The sequence below is a fragment of the Cygnus olor genome, chromosome 2 (genome assembly GCF_009769625.2).
Source record: "Cygnus olor isolate bCygOlo1 chromosome 2, bCygOlo1.pri.v2, whole genome shotgun sequence".
Taxonomy (NCBI): Eukaryota; Metazoa; Chordata; class Aves; order Anseriformes; family Anatidae; genus Cygnus; species Cygnus olor.
Window position 1 is genome coordinate 152,684,238 of NC_049170.1, and position 19,626 is coordinate 152,703,863.

The window sequence follows — 19,626 nt, forward strand, 5'->3', positions numbered from 1 at the left end:
AAAAAGGTGTTAGAGTAATAAGGAGATCACAGACTGATTAATATTTATTCATTATTAATTTTGAATAAGAAGATAATAGCATTTTCGTGTAATGGATGTAGTTTGCATTGGTCAGGATAAGTATTACTATCTTTTACAATGATAGCCTTTAGTCCCAAAATCTCTGGAGGTTTATTAACACTTCATATTCATAAAGGAAGGATGACAGGTTTCCAACTTTACTAAGAAAAAAAAAAAAGTAAAAAGACTGGATGTAGAGTCAAGGAGTGAGAAGGAAGAACATAGAGTCCCCATTTACAGAGTTATTACAAAAATAATAGTCCTCCAGCAACTAGGGAGGTTGGGACAGATCTGGGCATTGTTGTTTGGAAAATGATCTACATATACACAAAATAAATGCATTTTAGGATATGAGAACTTTATTTCTTTATATTTATTTTGAATTGAGGTAGTCATTTTTATTTCTTTCTTTATGTTTTGTAGTTCTGGAACTGAGAAGTGTGCTTAAGTATTACTAGATATATTCAGGAAGTAGGTTGGGATCTGGCTAATGTTGAACAAAGCAGTTGGTTTGTACTTGTTAGTAGAAGTTAACAATTATGGTAGTTAGCCTATAGTTCGTTATAGTGGGCTAGCAGGTTTGAAATGACTGTGTTGATACAGAGTGAGTTGATAGGGTAGATTTCGCACTCTAATTCCAAAGCTGTGTATCACAGCTAGGGATCTGCTGGGTCACCAGAAATTATCCTGGTGCTATTGAAGGCACCATAATCATGAGTTTTTGATCTTGAAACTCCACTCTAAAGAAAACCGAGATTTTTTTTGGCCCTGCCTGTTTCCACTGGATATCTTTTGTGAAGGTTGATGGTAAGAACCCTTCTTATCATTTCCTGCTTAAATCTATTCATAACTGTTTAAAACTTATTTGTTCTTATAAACCATGCATGTATCTTTCTGTACCCAGTGCATTACCCATCAAAATCAGTACAAGTCTTTTCATCAGTATTAGTAAACCGGACCAGGCTGATGTCAAACCAGATCTAAGCTGGTATGTGTGAGAAATGCACAGGGTGCTGTCTAGGTTATCTTTGTTGATATGAGGGTTATGAGGACATTTTCCTACAAGTGTTTCACAGTAAGCTGCTAATATATCTATTTTCTCCCCTGCCTAAAGGTCCCCAGTGTGCTCTGCCATTTGGTGCCTCATCTATTCTCAACGGAGCTGTGATTTGCGAAAAGGATTCTGAGCAAACGTCAGGCATTCAGCAGTGCTGGCTGGTGTGTCGCCAAGGCTTCCACAGTGCTTACTCCAGCACGTCGTTTCAGTGCGATTTGCTGCAGCATCGATGGGTCTCAGATGCCCCGCTCTACCAGGCCTGCCAAAGTACGTCTGGACTGCCATGGGTTGGGAAGGGCACAGAGCAATGTAAATGGGTGTTCAAAAATCCTCTTTCATCATGAAGCTATATTATGAGTTACAGTGATAGGACATAGTTATATGGGAGTTTCTAAATTAAGGTGCAGTCGATTAGTCCTGTCTTCTGCCATCTTCATCGCTGCCTTTTGACTGGCTATGCCAGAAACAGTCCCATTTTTCTGTAACAGCATAGTTATAAATAGTTATTCAATCTATATGCAGATTTTCCTTTGCAACTTAAAAGACGCTGGCACCATGAAGTGATTCTGATGGAAACACTTAGCCCTTGAGGAACAGATGAGCACCAGATGTTTGAATTTGGCAGAACCTGAATGTTTATTTGCATAATCATGTCACTGTTACTTCTGCATCTTTCTGTAGCAGTCTGTTCTTTAGGATTATTCTCTCTGTTAGATGACTTGCAGCATTTTTAAAACCATTTTTCTTTCAATAAAAACAAAACAAAACAAAACAAACACACCCTTTTAAATCTTGGAAGAATCAGTTGTCTATTCAGAATGCGTGTAATTGAGTTTTAATGTCAGCCTTTTCAATTATTTCAAACAGAGATAAGTTCCAATCAATACAGCATATCATAGCACTGCCTAACTTTGAGAAATGCAGATCTTGATGTCAAGTTTGCAACAGATCTTCATCTCCAGATTGGGCTACACGTGTTTTCTAGAAACTCCTGTATTGACACATCTCTACTCGTACCCAAGGTCTCCTGTTCTCAATGTAAACAATTTTAAACTTTGAATTTCAGATTGAGGCTTTTGTTTGCCCTTAAACATGTTTGGTACATTTTTGTACCATATTATGAGGTAATTTTCATGCTTTCCTGTTATGCCCAAATAACTGTTTATAAGGCCAGAGGGGAGTGTGTGGCAGCCTAATACAAGCTTCTGTTTAATGCAAGCTAAGAGACTTCCCTCAGCAATTTGTGTTTGAAATAGAGGAGGAAAAAAAAATACATCTGATGGTCATTCAATGAAAATCACAATAATGGAGAATTCACCACACCACTTAGCAATTTGTTCCAATGGATAATTACCCACACTCTTAAAAACCTTATTTCCTGTTCCTTATGTGTACACTTAGAGATTGTGGTTAAGTCAGCTTTTAATTACTCTATGATAAACTAAACAGATAAAGGGCTTTGTGCCTTTCAGGAGGAAGCAGGCTTTTGTGTCCTTTGGTCCTCCCTACCACTCTCCTTGGACTTTCTTCAGACTGTTCCACACTCATTTTGGGAGCAAGGGACTGGGAACTGTGCTCCAGCAACCATGCTTGTGTGTAATGCAGTGAGCTCTGTAGAGGTAGGGAGTGAGGGAGTGCTCTGCCACTTCTCCAGGCTGCTGGATAAGCTGTGCTGAATCTGAGAGAACAAAGTCTCCAAGACGTTTGTGATCAGCATAATTCAGATAAGAAATGTTCACTTTTTTTTGTTTGTTTGTTTTGTTTTCCCCTCCTGTCTAAGAACTGTTTTGATAAATTTCCATTTTGAGATTGATGACTTCACGGGTCTCTCAATGGTCTGTGTGATTTGAGTCACCCTGGTTTGCTCTCAAAAAATCAGAAGGCCCTTGTTAGTTGTCCATGTCAAAACTGTTATTCTGCAGTCAAATTTATTCTCTCCCAAAGCTTGAATTCAAGTTAATTTAACAGGCTAGGTTTCTGAAAGCCCATTTGAATTAGTATTAATTGCTGTAACTATTCATTTTCTTTTTAAATAGAAGTCCTGTATCAGCTCTTTCCTGATTTTAGCTGAGAGAAATGAAGGTTGACAGACCAATAATTCCTGTTTTTCTGTTTCTTTTCTCATTACTGGCATAATGCCAGCTTTCATCTAGTTCTCTGGACATTTGTATCTGCCAAGGCTTGTAAAAAATCATCAGTAGTGGTCAAAATCTTTCCTTATCCTTCTGTGAGTTAGTGCTCCAGTGTAAAATATATCTTTATTATTATATAACTACATAATCTGGACTTTTTCTGTAGCGCACAAAATACATATTTATTAAGCACTCTTTCCGTTTATTATTCACTGTGGACAACTCCATTGTTTTCACCTAGTAAAGGGGAGATGATATTGATGAAAGATCAAAATGCGAATCAATGTCATCTTTTCCTCAAAGCAACTTCAAAAGTCAGTTTCTATGTTAAATAGTGAGGCTAATAAATGCCCTTCTATTTATTTTTTAGAGCTCCAATTATTTCAGACAGTCCAAGCTCAAACACGCTTTCAACTACTGCTACCTCCTCAGAAGGCTTGTAGTTCTGACTACTCTGGATTACTCGAGGCATTCCAGATACTTATTTTAGATGCGTTGAAGGCTCGTGGTTTCTGTCACCTCCAGGTAATTTCAGTTCTTTATTCTTTGTTATTCAATAAATAAATGAATGTTGAGACATAGAATAGAACTTTGCATCTTTGAAAGAGAAGGAAGAGCTGAAAATACTATGAAATCTCTTATATGGATGACTAGGAAAATAGGATGTTTAGACTCACTGCCCATGTCGACAGATTAGTTTAATTGTAGCCATAGAAGTCATATCGCATCAGCCCAATACTTATTAAAATATGTTTTGATGGAAGTGAACATTTTGACTCTTCTTATAGTGAGTAAATAACCTGCTAAAATTATATTCTTCTAATTCTATTTCTGTTCTTACTGTCCCTTTTGAAAATGTTGTCTTGCGAATAGCACAGTGCAAATGAGCATGGAAAGATATGATTAGAAGACTCTAAGTTTGACTAACCTTAATTTCATTTAATTTTGAATTCAAGGTAGATGCATTTGGAAATACTGTCTCAGTTCCTGTCTGTGACAATTCCTCTGTCTATGTTGAATGTGTGAGTGCGGACCGCCTGGGAGTGAATGTCACGTGGAGGACTCAGCTGGAAAACATCCCAGCAACTTCTCTCCCTGACTTACATTATATTGGTAAGTTTATCTCTGATGTTTCTGTGAATCAAGCCTGCTTTGCTTCCTAACTGTTTGGTTTCCCCCCTGTCTGCTCTTGGGAGGCACTAAAAAGGCAGTGCAAATGCTCACTGACAGGGTCTTTCTTTATAACACTGGAGGTGTGTTTCTGAACCTTCGGTGTCATATTTTTCAGGCTGTGACTGCAGTGTGAAAAGCAGATATAATTGAGTATTGCTTTCAGATAGCATTGCCTCTCCCAGCTTCTTTAACTGTCACTGAAAATTACTTTATCTGTCAGGAGCTGAACTGTCCCGGAGGTTAATTTCCAGTGGGCAGATTGTGTTCCTTATCGCATTGTACTCAGAGAAACACAATTCACATATTGCCAAAAAGATAAGTAATTTCTTCAAAATGTGGTTTTCTTGGTTTTGTTCCTTTTTCTTTTTATTACATTACCTTTGACACTAAAGAATTACCTTTACCTTGTAAGTCCTAGAGCAAAGATGTAGAGTCCATTGACTGGTAGATCTTCACTGTAGTTTAAAATGAGTTAGAGACAGTGTAAAGAACTTTCAAAAGAGTTGGAATTTCCCTTTAAAATAAAAGAAGTAAAAGACACATCCCAAGTTGAAATGTCCTCTATGCCAGCTTTTCTCTAGTTATACAGATTTGCAATGATGTTCCCAGCTCTAAATATAAATAACTCTCCTTGCACATGTTCTTCCCTCTAATTTTGAGGCATGGAGAGTTGTGCCCTACAGCCTGATCAGAACCAAGTTCAAAAGTCTTCAGGACCTGAGCGGAATGTGCAGTGGTCGTGTGGTTCCTGGCTATAGTGTCTGTGTTTACTTCCATTCAGTTGTACCAGATCATAAAGAAAACATGGATATTAAGTGGTTTGTAGAAGGTGGATCAAAGTGCAAGTTTTTCTGGGTTTATATAGCAGTTTACTTCTGAAACCATTCTGCATTGAGGACGCTGCATTTTTGACCCTCTCCACACTATAATTTTCCCATAGTATTTAAAATTGGTCTTCAGGGAATGACTGTATCGTTTCAGAAGAGGTAGCATAAGTCTAGTCTGGGGAGATCAGACAACTGTAAACACGCTGTCTGTATACTCTTGGCACCATCAACTTCCATTACCTTTTAAAACAGCTTTGGGTCTTTCTGTTTGAGTTATTGTCTGCATCATCATTGGTGTATGTGCGCAATGAGTGAGTAAATTTGCTCTCTCATTTGAAAATCTGCATTATTAAAATTGCTTAGATCTTTTCCTAGCTTCTCTATGGGTAAAGGATAAATCTCGTGTGTGTGTGTTGTTTTTTTCTTCCCCCGTGAAGAAGCTGAGAAAAAATTACTAATTGCTAAACAGAAGCACAGCATGCATGTGTTCCCAATGAAGAACCTTAAATCAAAATAATTCATGACTTCTTCGTTACATTTTTTTTCTCACAGACCTTTTCATGTATTAAATTCTGAGGTTATGGAAATCTCTTCCTGAGGGATCTTATGCTGTTTGGCTTGATAGCTTAGACCTCAGTTCTAAAAAAATTGAGGAGCATTTACAGCAATTTCTCTCTTTTCTGTTCAAAAAACAAAAATACTAATGATTATAAAAGTGAACTTTTGCTGGATGAACATATAGTAAACAGTTTCTATCAGTGAGATTAGAGGAAATCAATCCCTGTCCCTTATACTGCCAAAATTTTAAGCTTTTTTTTTTTTTTTTCCCCTCTGTGTATTCTTTAAAGAATTTTTTTTCCCCTCTCTTTGTTCTGGTCTGTCACTTTCTCATTTGGCCAATATGAACTCTAGGTAACTGTGATCCTTTTCCAGTTAAAATCATTATTTGTTCAAATGGGAGTAAACCTTAAATCAGACTTCTTCCCACTGCACAACAGAGGATGTACCTATGCAGGACATTTCTGTATGAGAAAAGATGTATTGTCATCATGGAAGTCCAAGTCCCTAAAGGTTTACCAGGCTCTGAAGAAATGCTTAGTAAGGACTTCCAATAAATCTAACATATGAGACGCTTAGTAGTTTAAAATGCCAAAATGGTGCAGCAAAGCAGGAACAAAACCAGGGAAGCACTGCCATGCTTTACAGCATGCCGAAGGTCCCAGGAAGCTTTTCACGGACTAGATGCCAGGTCCCATGTCAGCCAGGAAGCACGGCCCCAGGCTGGCCAGCCTTGCTGGAAGGGCTGAACCAAGGCAGCTGTGCTGCACCTGGGTCCCAGCTCAGGACTTCTCCTTTCCTGGCTCTGGATGATGTGTGTACAATGTTACCAGCTAGTCTGTGGCTGGGATGTCTCGCACAGTGCTGGATTGCTCTCTCCTGAGAACAATTCCAAGACTTACCTGTCTGCTTGCTGCATATGAACATGTTTACTGTAGTTAAACACTTGTTTATATATTGTGCCTGCAATGGACACCATATAGACATAGACACATAATAGGACCCTCACAGGAGGGTCACGTTTAGTGATAGTCTTATGAATATTTTAACACAGGGAAATATTCTTAACTAAAGGAACTTCATTTCTTTCAGTGGGTTCTTTCTGGCTTGACTCTTTGCTTCTTTTCTACACATGAATTCCCTCCAGCTGTCATTTGTAGGTTATTTTTGCTTTTTTTACAGCTAGTTATTAGAAAATTCAGAGGGGTATTTGCTTGAATAAAAAGCTAATCTACTTATTCCTGTTTCCACTTATGAGACAATTTCTGGTAAAACCTTTGCAAATAGTTATGGGTTATGTGGTAATCTCCAATTACCTCCTCAGGAGCTAAGTATCGTTTTGGCCTGGGGTTGAACAAAATAGAATGCTATTTTGTTGATTGTATTATGTACCAGTGCAGCAGAAGGATAAGTTGCTTAAAGCTGAAGGAAACAGAGAACAGAGAACACGAGGACACAGATGTCTGCTTTTACACAAGGTCTGTTCGCTTCTTTAGCCCGTAAGTGTAAAAGCCTCAAGTTCCTCCTTTGCGAAGAGGGAAACAACACCTGCATGACAGCAAGCAGCTACAGACCAACATTCAGACAGAGAGGGCACCTACACTGTCAGTGCTAAAAGTCTGGAATGATCTTTCAGAAAAAGCACGGTAGGGCTGTGGTCTGTTCAGCGCAGGCTGGTGGGCAGCACTGCATAGTCAGACCCTGGTACCTAGCTGTGAAATTCTGTCCTCGCTCTGAGAAGTGAGAAGCTGCCCACGGGCTTCAGAGCAAAGTTGGGAAACTTGCCACGTGAGAGTGCAGCAGTATGCTCATCTATTTGCCTTGGACACATCAGTCACAGCATAAATAAGCTTTGTGCAGTGTGCGAGGTGTAACATTCCTTGCATTCTCTTTACGTATTTAACATCCTCCCTGTGAAAAATCAACATCCAAGGTCATCGGTGTGCTTGCAAAATCCAAAGTACGTAGTGTGCAGGGCTTCCCATTTGGTGGGTTACTGGGCTGTACATCACCTGTAGCTACAGGAGGTCCTCAGAAACCATACAACATTTAGTTCTATGCTATAAAGCCTGCAGGGATAAACAGAACATGATAACAAACAAAATCCTCTGGGAATACTGTTTATTGTAGTGTTTCTTGTGCAGCCAAACTGGGGAATTTGCTCTTTCTCTAATGCTGGAAACTGTCCTGGAGCAAATCATCAGAGAGAGAAGCTGCCTAGGCAGCTGGGGACATAGAAAGTAGGAAAGGTCCTCACTATTTTCCAGCTTTAAACACCAGCTTCAGCAACTGTGGATAGTTGGGTATGTTGAATTTCAGTAGTGTGACAGAAGCTGGTTATTATGTTGTTACAGATGCCTTCAAAACCAAATATATAAAATGCTAAACAAGAAGTCAATGATACACACTGAAACAACAGGAACAAATCTGAATGTCAGACAATCCATCTGCTAAGTGTTTTTAACACAGAAATCATATTTTGTTCTTCAATGCTTTAATTTTTGAATTTACTATTTTTTGTTTGCACCCATAGCTGGGGAGTTGGACTTAGATGTTCTTTTAAGGTCCCTTCCAATCCAAACCATTCCATGATTCTATAAGCCTGTCAAAGTTCAAGAAGCATTTAGGCAATGCTCTCAGACATATGGTTTGATTTTTGAGTGGTCCTGTGTGGAGCCAGGAGTTGGACTCAATGATCCTCATGGGTCCCATGAATCCATGAACTTGGGATATTCTTTGATTCTATGATTGTTTCTTTAGCACCCTCCACATATGCTAAGATTAGTACTTTAATCTCATAGACACTGTACAGATTCATTCTCATCCATTGTTTGTTAACATGCTTGTATTTTGTATTTGTATCCACCTATGTTTTTAATTTAAACTTCACCAGTCTTTATGTTGTTGTCCATTTCCCTATTAGGAATCTCATATTATTTTGCTGTATTATTTCTCCTTTTAGAAAAAGCAATTGTTGGAGAAAATCTCGTTGGAGCATTTATTAAAGAGATTGAGGATGGTGGATTTCAGCTGTATTTGGACTCCAAGCAATTCCTAGCAGATTCGTTCATTGATTTTCCTCGGGATGAAGAAGTTGATCTGTCCCCGAGCGTGCAGCTAGGATGTAGAAGTGGTTTTAGAAGAACTTCAACTCCTGGGAAAACCACCCCAAATGCACAAGGATGTGGTATGCCTCACTTTAGCTTTCTCTTCTTTGATGATGTTAGGAATCAATATAAAGTTAGAAAATGATCAGTGAACTTATGTTTATGTTTAATAGGTGGAAGGCATAAAGCATCGATGTGAGTGAAAAACCTGAGGAGAGATGGGAATTATTGCTTTGCTTTCTGTTCAGTCTTTGCATTGCAGATGGCAATGACATTGAATGGAAGGTTTCACAAACACTTCTTGGGATTTTTTAGACCTGTCTGGTGTTAGAAGGTCTGGCTCTATTGTACATGATACTTGATAAGAAGATTCTGCAAAGATAATGTAGTTAGTACGTCGTATGATGTTACATTACCCAGGGTAGAAACCTAGTTACAAAAGTGTCAAAAGTCCTTGGGCCAAGTTTGAGCCAGCTCACATGGAAGCTTTCTCCGTGCTGGCCAACACCCAGACCTGATTTAAATTCTGCCCTCTTTTCATCATCTTTCCTTCTGTTTAGTCTGCTTCCCTGGAATGGGCTGTCTTTCTGTCAACATCCTGCTTGGGGCTGCCAAGCCTGCCTCTTTACAGGATCCCTGGGGCTGTGCCTGGCACTGCTGCGTACAGGTCATGCTGCCAAAAAGCCTTTGCTTTGACAGATCACTCTTACTTCTGTCTACATCAACCCCCTTATAGTGCAACCCTGGTTGTCCTTGTTGGCCCAATGAGCCTCCAGTGATTCTGTGCATTTCTGATGTCAGTTTGAGATATATTAATTATGTCTGGGGAACAGAAGAGGGATGTGCCAGTTCTACATATAAGAGCAACAGGTATGGGATAAGTTTTCCCAAACAGAATATTTTCAGATAGGTGAACCTTCAACACTAATCAGTTAGAGATCCCAAGGAAAACTCAAAGCACCTGAAAAGAATTTAGCTCTTTGCTTGGTACAGTGGTTCTCTTCAAGTTAGGAGAGCTTTCAGATGCTCAGCTGATTACAACAGTGAAAATAAATGATTTTCAACTGCTGTCATCAGAGGATCTGAATAATAATGAAAAGAGGAAAGACCTATTCTCTGGCTTAAAAGTATTTCTGCAAACTTAAAGCCAACTGTGTTAAGTGCTGGCAGCAATTTAGGGAAACTCAGCTTGAGTTTATCCATGTTTGTAGGTTTTGCGAATATGTACATTCATGTACATATCAATGCAACTAACAGAAAGTGAGCATAAAAACAACTCACATATTTTCAAACTCCAGTGCAATTGTTGTGGCTGCAATGCTGATGTACCCAAAGTGAAATTACCACTTTGTGCATAAGCCTGTCTGCTTTCCACCAAAAACTTTGTTTGAAGGCTCCTGTGTTGGAGGAAAAGGGTTACAGAGGAGAACCATCATGTAGGAGATCTTATTTTCAAAGCTCAGTGGCACCTTTCTTCAGCTGTAATTTTTATTATTACCTTGTAGGAATGATCTCAGAGAGAACAGCATAAAAAAAGTGACAGTGTTATTTTTTCCTACAGAAAATACCACTGAAAATATCTTCCCTTGGTTTCACCATCGTATTGTTCTGTTCAACATTATTAAAAATGAAATAACAGTACCTTATGACTCTAACTTGGTAGCTGGAATAAGAACAAGTTGGATTTTTTCTTTTCTTTTTTTTTTTTTTTTTTTTTTTAATTCCCAAACAAGTCATCACTCTTGATTCTTATAGGTTAAAAAGGAGAAGAAGAGAAATGCAATAGTGCAGTGAAGCATTGAAGGTCTTACCTTGCTAACAGCAGGGATATTGGCAAACTTTCTTCTTTGTTATTCAAAATATTTTGTGACTTGAATCCTGACAAAAGATGCTGAGATGGAAACCCCCTAGTCTAAGAACTTGTCTGTGCTCAGCCTCTCTGCCTTTTCTCTTTCCCGCAGGAGAATGAATATGATACATGTTGTGGGTTCAGCTGTACGATTTCTGAGGTGCCTTCTAGGTCCATTGATAGTCCATAGGAGAATGAGTAATGCTGTGGAGTGGTTAAATCATCTTCCCATACATCCCATACATGAATTTTGTGGATTTGCATTAAATGATGTAACTTCTAACTAACGTGAATTTGCTAGAAGAGAAAAACAGTAGCAGATATGAAGGTTGGTGTGTGCTGTGCTCAGTTTGGTAAAACCTTAATTTAGAGACAAGAGTCTATCCAGGTTAAATGATGAGCTGCTTTGCCTTGTATCAAGTATGGCTTTTTGGACAGGCAAAGAATGAAAACTGGACAGGAGATTTTGTTGGTGTATCTAGTCATTTTATTTCCTTTAGTTCTGAACACATGCTTTTAAGGCAAGGTCTTCAAAGTGATTAACCCATGAATCGGTTCTGAACTGCTGCAGTTTTCAAGTTGGACTCTTAAGTGTAAATTGTCTGCAGTTTCAGTTCATCTCCATGGTCTGAAACAGTTCAGATTTTGGTTATTTTCACATGCCATGCAGAAAAAGATTAACTCCTATTGAGAATCCAGAATATGTAAAAACTTTCAGTTACTTACCAAGATGTACTGTTGTATTAATTTAAAGTATCATTATTTATTAAGCAGAATCCATCACTTAAGGCAAAAGAACTTGCAGTGAACTGGATCTTTGTGCCAAATATTTCCTGCCAGGGGTAGAGGCCTCTAGGAAGCAGCACATTAATTTGCCTTGTTTGTTAGTTTGTAGACATTTGCATCAGCTAGCTTTAGAGGAAGGCACTCAGTAAAACAGACATAGAAAAGTGGAAAGGAGGAAGTTCCTGCTCCACGTTTTGGCAGAGATTTCCTATTCAAAGATGCCATGATGGACATGCTGTTGAATGCTGTTTTATATTGTAGGACCGTGGTTTTTAATCTAAACATGGGATTTAAGAATTCTGTTTCTGGTTTCTCTATGATGCAGGTTTTTTGTTTGGTTTAGTTTTATTGTGTGCATTCTGTATGTGTAAATGTATACATAATCTGGTCTTTTATCCTGTCTTGGTTTGTTTCTCTTCTTTTCCTCCCCTCTCCCCCTGTTTATTTCATGAGGAAAACCTGAAGGCTGTTTGTGAGTTACCTTTGTTTTACTATATTTTTTTTATGCTTGCTTCTTTTATTAATTGGAATTCTGGGTAAATTCTATCAGAAGTGCTTTGAGCAGAGCATAACCCAAACCAAATACAATGCTAGATTTATAGACACGCTGGCAGCTCAAGACTTCATTAGTAATTATATGAATCAAGAATGTGATATTCCAAAAGTTTCCAGTATCTGATGGGAGGAAAGAGTAGTGCAAGCATTAGGTAATGATAAGTTGCAACACTTTATAAGCATGCTTAGTGTGAAGCTCATGTGCAGCATCCAGGGATTTATTTTTGGAGATTTTTTTTTACTATATATATATTTTTAATTTAAATGTTATTAATTTTATTGTATTATTTTAATTTTATTCTTTTCTTTTCTTTTCCCCCATTATTTTAGGAAAATTAAGTATGGATCCGGTTGTTAGCTCTGAGATTTTGCCTAGGGGCTATCCTCCAGTTTCTTACCTAGTTAAAGCAAATGAAAGCCTGAAAGAGTTGAGCTTGATGGTTTGTCTGACTTCCAGAGCCAAACTTAACCTACCCATACTTGTGTTGAGTGTAATGGATAGCTGATGTGACACATGCCTTCAAGAGTTATAGATTCTAGAAAACATGGTTCTCTGCACCATATTTTTTGCTATTCTTTGTGTCCTTTTGTTAACTTAATGTGTGAGACAAAAGGCAATTTTGCTTCCTCAAGGAGAAGGACAGAGGATAGGAGATACAGCTGTTATATTTGCATCATGACTGTAACTACAAAAGCAGGAGGGTGCTTCGAAACGCTTGATTTCTTCCTTTTAAAACTTCAGTTGCTTAATTAGTCCCTCTCATCCTTTGTAGTTTGCCTTCAGTTTAGGCATGTATTAGTCATTTCATTTTAATTTCTTGTACTGCTGTTCATTTGCAATGCTTATGATCTTTCTTACATGTGTTGGAAAATGTCTTTAAAATGTATCAGACACGCTTGGGTATTAGGTAATACGCATGAGAAAAGGGAATCCTGCCTCATCCAGATTTATTTTTTTTTGGTTCTGTAATGGATTTTAGATATTTTATACCTAGAGCAATTGCCTTGATATCTAGCTGGGAGGAAAATTTCAGTCTCTCTGTAGCCTCATCCTAGACTTTCCCATTGGACCATTTAGAGCAGGTGAAAGAAGATATGATCATTTTTATATTAGCTCTATTTTTAGTCTATTAAAATTTAGGTGCTCCAATAAGTTAAATTAATTTACATTCCAGTGTGCTGGCCAGAGCAGCAATTCATCATATGGGTTGTAGTGGAGATGGCCAATTTTCCATTATGGTTTCTCTCTAAGACAAGCTTAAACTGCTGTCAAGACGTAGGGCAAGAACAAACATGAAGTTTTGTACATTGTCAAAGTTCCAAAATATACATTTGATACTGTTTTGAAGGAAATCTATGTCTGGAAAGCAGCTGTGAAATAACAACTAAAAGTATTGTCCTGCAACTGTGTCTGTGACTCTTCTGCTTTAATGATCATCTGAATGATCTGGATGGAAAGACAGTATTGCATGACCTTCCAGAAGACGAAGAGGTTTTTTTGTAATATGTAACAGGTCATCTGGAAATATTATTTCTGATTTGTTCTGAAAATTATATTTTCAGAATAACTGTATTTTCAGTCTAAGAATATCTTTTGTTTTGTATTTGAGTTGTCATGTGCACAACTAGTGGCTTTTAATCCAGCCATTATTATTTAGCTTGGAAGCACTTACGAAAAATTTCATTTCCAGGCATTCTGAATGAAAGTGTTACCACGCGGTGAGTTTCTGTATGATGTTCTGGGAATTTATGCTCATTGGAGTCTTCCTGTTTCTGTCTGTAGTGTTTGTAGAAGTTACTCTATTTGTAGCTTGAGTTCCTTTGTTTTCTCTCACAACCCATCCACAAAGTGTATTATCTCATTACAAATGGATTTGACAGTATTCAGCCATATTCCAGTCATCAGTGAGTTTAATAAATGTTTAAGAAGTGTTTACCTATATTATCCCACTTAGAAATACGTATTTTGAAAGCTTGAAGTCTTGTCAAGTCCACCAGCCTGATATACACATGGTGTTTGCACACATGGGTGTTCAAAAGCCTGAACTGATTGGATTCCAGAAGAATAATAAAGTTCTTCTCTTTGCAGTTGTTTGTCCTTCAGGCAGTCATTTCCAGAATGGTGAATGCATTCCCTGCCCTCTTGGTTACTACCAGTACCAGACAGGACATTCCTCTTGTATCAAGTGTCCAACGGGTAAAACTACCAACTCTTATGGGGCATTCAGCATTGATCACTGTAAGTTGAGCTAATTTTGTCCTTGTTCTTTGTATTCTGCCTTCAAATAAATAATGGATTTTTCATCTGTAAATTAAAAAAAAAATCCTTTTTTTTTTTTCATATGAATATGATCCCTTCTGCATATATTTGAACACATTTTTCAAGGACGGAACAAACTAACTGGTGTTTTGACCCAAAATGCATGAAAAATGAGTGGTCAATCTCATCCAGGATGTTGTGGTTCCTTAAAATGTGTTCATTGTCCTGAGGGATGATATCTGGGTATTCAGTCAGTGAGAAACATCTTGTATAGTTCATTTATTGGCATTTTCATGAAGACTAAAGAAATTTTGTCCAGCTTTTTCAAGACCCTGTTTTGGTACAAATACTTCTCTGAGCAACTATTAATATGTTCACTAAAGTTGGTGTATTTATTTTAAATTACTTATTTTTGGATGCAGTTCCATAAAGAATATCACTTGTTAAGCCCATGGATAAAAATAAAAAGTAAGTAGTAAGAATGGGTTTCATGGTAATATGGGTGAGTACCAGAACTGCTTTGTTTTGTTTCAATCTATTCTCTTGGGTGAAATAAAAATACAGATTTATGTTAATGCACCCTGACATGAATTAGTTTTTGCCTAAAGAAGACATCAGGCTGCATAGTCAATTTTCACTTCCATATCTTTGTTCCTAGTGTAGGTATTGGTCTCAGGTGCTTTATAGTTTACTCCTTAGGTGTAGTTTTCTTTACTGCAAGTGTCTGGAAAAAAGCCAAGCCTCTGCCCGGTGTTCATCTTACCTGTGTGGTGAGTCTCAGCCCCTTGCAAAGGGCTATGTAGTAGACATTTAGCTTTCTTCTCTATTTCTTTCTTTGCTGTTGTCATGCAAAACCTGAAGGGTTTACTGAATTAACAGTCAGATTAAAAATAAATAAATAAAATATTGACTCACAAACATAGCACAGGAAAATTGGAGAACAGAAGTGTTTTCCTTTCTGCTTATTACCTTATTTTCCTCCCAGATGTTGTGCCTCTGTGGTAAGAATGTCTGAGCTGCATGAGAAGTGTTTCCTAAACTATCTTAGCTCTTAGCTCAATATATTGAAGTGAAATAATGCTGATGCTGGCACATTTTGATAAGCCAGACTAATCTCTGGTGGTTCCTTTGTACACAGATAAGCCACACTTTTTTCAGTAGCATCTCCAAAGAACATGGAAGGCATGAAAGTGGTTAACTAAGCCTGCCAGTTTTAGTCCGCTTGGGATCTTCTGTTGCTGCCTTTGATGTTGCTCACATTTCCAGCTTTCTTTCCCTACGAAGCCCAGATACCTGGTTACTAAAAGTTTCTAAATTGTAAACTGTGTTGAAAAGTGGTTAGGAAGATACTGCTAATTAAAATCAAAGTGCTTCATTCATTAAGAATAGAGAGTGAGGACAATACTTTGCACTGACAGGGAGAATTTTATATTTCTAGTAGCAGATAAATTGATGTGATGGCTCTTGTGCAGTTCGTCATTACATTTCAGGAATCCTTTGCAACAGACACAGTACAAACCAGTATGAAAATATAATTCCTTTTCTGTATTACTTTGTTTTACTTTTGTTTTTTCTTTTCTGTGCTTAGAACAAGGGAGATTGGTTCCATGGCAGAAAATCCTGAAAATGTTTGGAATGTGAATTACAGTAACAACAAGGAAGTGAAATTAGCATGTTTTGAAGCATGAAACACTATGAAAATTAATTTTCAGTAAAGTCTCTGCTGTACTTAGAGCTTTTTGTCCTATTGGTGCACTGAAAACCAGTGACAGCATCATCAGGCTTCCTTCTGTTTTCCTGTTTACTCGTAACAGGTATCACTTACTGTCAAGGCAATAAGCAGGGTTTGCAGTGTGATGAACAAGGCCAGTACAGACCTTCCCAGCAAGACCCTGACAGTAAGAAATCCTTCTGTGTTGATGACTTTGGAGCAGCACTGGAATGGACTGAAACAGATGATCTCCTTACAGACTACCAGTGCCTATGTAAGTGCCAGAATACTTGGATATGTTGTCATCCATCATAAGTGAAATCTGCTTATGAAAAGACTCAATGCTCCACAGCTGGCTTGCCAACTTACTTTCCCACAGTTGTGGCCTCTGCCTTAAGCCACATTCCTCCTTACTTTTGTTTTTCTTGACTGCATTATGGAAGTTGTTTCCTGTAAGGGAAGAGAAAAGGGAAGAAAGTTTTCTTGTGCTCTCAGATGGCTGGCAGCTTTTAGCGTATGCTGCTCTCCTGCTCTCTGCTTGGAAACCCAACAAGAATAATGAGTGGGCTAATGGGAAAGAAGCAGAATGATGAATTTCCTTGTAAAATTATCACTCGTCAGTGTGTTCCTGTGAAACAGACTGTTTTACAATGACCTCATAGCTGTGGCATAATGTCACCGTCTGGGCTCCTACTGTATGGTATCTGATTTGGTGAACATATCCTTGCAAACTGGGAAAACTTACTTCTGCTTGAACACAGTTGTGAAATGCTAGTTCTCAAAGATAAATAATTTTGGAAAACAAAACAAAATCCCTCAGAGTAAAAAATATATATATAAACAAAAACAATGACAACAGAACAAACAAAAGCAACCACGATATTCTTAGAAATTGCTTAAAAGCATTTCCTTACTACTTCAGTACTTCTGGGGGAGCCTTTGGAACAGTGGAACTGGGCTTCAGACAAAATGAAATAAAACAGTTGGCACAAAGTCAAGGTAGAGAACAATTTGTTGAAAGTCCAAAGAAAGAGTGATGCAAAATAAGTGCTTCAGCAAGCTGGGTATAGTACATGTAAGCATACATTAGCGATCTATCACAGAAGTCATCTATCAAATAGTCCCCAGACTGCCTGCAGTAAGGTCTAATTATGCTTCTCAGCCCCAAAGCTTTTGCCTTGCCCAAAAATTACCCTTCCAGAAGGTTTTATTACTCATTATACAATTGGTATCAAATTTAATGAAATATTCATTTTAGAAACTGATGTCATGGTGTGCTCTGAATCAGACAAGTGTGATCAATGGAAGGAGTGTGAAATGAAAGCCCTTGTTTGTAAAGAGATTACAAAACTATTTTCAGTAAAACTAGCTATTTTTTCTCCAAGTATACTTGGAAACTGATTGTAGGTATGAACATGAACTGTTAACCTGTAGTGCTTTGACACTGGGTAATTGGGATGTTTCTCTGGGCAGAGGACTCACTGACAGGAGGATTAAGCTGCTGTTACTTACCTTGAGCAATTCTGCATGAGCATTTCTGACTTTGTCCAGGAAGGAGCAGTTGCGGATTTCTGTGATTATTTTGGTGGATCATAATAGAAGAGATCATTAAAAATAGATAGATAATGTAGTAAGTCTTGACAATTTAAGAGTTAAAAATATAAAAAGACAACAAACACCCAAGAAATCCTATTTTATGGTAATTGAAAGGCTGATTTAATTTCCTTTTTTCCTTCTGCATTCCCAGAAAGAACTATTTAAATTGAAACCAATTATTTCTAAGTTTACTTTCCCCTGTCCCTTCTATTTCCCTTAAATGATATCAGGATGTTACAAGACAGAAGGGTCTGAAGGCTGATCTTGCTTTGACAGGAGGTTGGCAATTGGGCTGGGTCAGTAAATAATCTGACTATTCTTTGTTTTTTCAAGGCTGTAGTGGGAGGAAGAATTTCCTTTTATCAATGCACAGTAATAAGCCTTAACAGCAAATGTTAATTCTTGTTCTCATTCTTGTTATATTTTAAGCCACACTTAACCTTTGTTGCAATAGCAGGGATGGGATCTAGAGCTTTACTCTCTAGTGATGTGTGAGATGAAGGAGAATTTCTGCCACTCACTGGGCTTGTGAAATGAGTACTTATATGCCTGTTGGGAAGAAGGCAATGTCAAGTAACAAGTTTGTGAAAATGCAAGCTGGTAGAATACTTTTCATCAAACAGCTATGTACTTTTGGACAAAATAGTTTTATGAGCACATTTCTCGTTTCCTCTTACTTCCTGTTAAGACAAAAATTCAAGAAATAAAAAAAAAAAAAAGAAGGAAACCGTTCAGTTTAGCAGTGTTTTCAGTTTAATGTTTAATTACACTTTCTATCTCTTCTCTACTTTTCTCCCATATTATTGAAGGAGGGAAAACGGAGGGATAGGATGATGGAGTATCGGGATTTAAAAACAAACCAAAAAGCAGAAGAAAAGAAAAGCATTTAAAATGCTTGCAATTTTTCATTAGAAATGAGGGCAGTAAACAGCACAAAAATATGGCTTTTCAGTTTTATGAAAATATGTGAACTCAGTTCTCAACTGGACATCACTGAAGGTTGCAGAGGTAGAAGGAATTCAGTTTAATGCAAAATTAAACTATTACTTATATTTTGGTCTCCTGTATTCGTAAGAAGAAAAAAACTTCCAGCTCTGTTTACACAATCATTCACCCCTCTCCCCAGCTGAGCTGGAGTGCAAGAACTTTTTGTGTTTGGCTAGCCCTCATGTTCTTTCTGAGCAGAAATGATGGTTTTATCAAAAGCACCTGCTGACTCAGCCCTGATAACTGTGGACATTTGCTTTTGATATAGTCTGACTGTTTAGCTGTAGGAGTACAAATGATTGTTCTAAGAACTTATCCCTGACTTTTATTTTGTGGTTTATCTGGACGCTTCAAGGAGAGAGGCTTGGGATCCTATGGCTGAATCTCTGCACCCATGTGTTCAGGGAAGTGAAGGTCTGAGCCTCCAGCTCTTCTACCTACAGACATCTCCAATAGGCTGAGGTCGAACCAGGACTCCTGTTTCTTATCTCTTTAAGGTCTAGCCCAGGTGTTGATTGCAATGAGCCAGAGGTCTGCATTTATTTGATTAGTCTGGAGAAAAGGAGACTGAAGGGAAGACACCATCTCTATCTACAATTATCTGAAAGGAGACTGCAGTAAGGAGGGTGTTGGTCTCTTCTCTGAGGTGACAAGTGATAGGATGTGAACAAAATGTCTCAAGTTGCACCAGGAGAGGTGTAGGTGGGATGCCAGGAAGAATTTCTTCATGGAGAGGGTGGTCAAGCATTGGAATGGGCTGCCCAGGGAAGTGGTGGTGTCCCCACCCCTGAAGGTATTTAAGAGACGTGTGGACATGGCACCTAGGGAAATGGTTTAGTGATAGGACTTGGTATGTAAGGTTGTTGGTTGGAGATGATGATCTTGACGATCTGTTCCAACGTAGATGATTCTATGACTTTATGATTTTGGGACATTTTGAGCAGAAGCCTGGACAATACAGGGTTGAA

At 38.1% G+C, this 19,626-nt stretch overlaps 1 protein-coding gene across 1 annotated transcript in view; it reads left to right on the plus strand.

Moving 5' to 3' along the window:
• The window catches only part of TG (thyroglobulin), a 155,014-nt gene that overhangs the window by 25,247 nt on the left and 110,141 nt on the right, over positions 1-19,626 (plus strand). The window contains exons 16-21 of the mRNA XM_040547274.1: positions 1,175-1,384; positions 3,620-3,774; positions 4,206-4,362; positions 8,770-8,994; positions 14,194-14,343; positions 16,179-16,349. Of these exons, the coding sequence (XP_040403208.1) occupies positions 1,175-1,384; positions 3,620-3,774; positions 4,206-4,362; positions 8,770-8,994; positions 14,194-14,343; positions 16,179-16,349 (1,068 nt within the window). The remainder of the gene's footprint in view (positions 1-1,174; positions 1,385-3,619; positions 3,775-4,205; positions 4,363-8,769; positions 8,995-14,193; positions 14,344-16,178; positions 16,350-19,626) is intronic.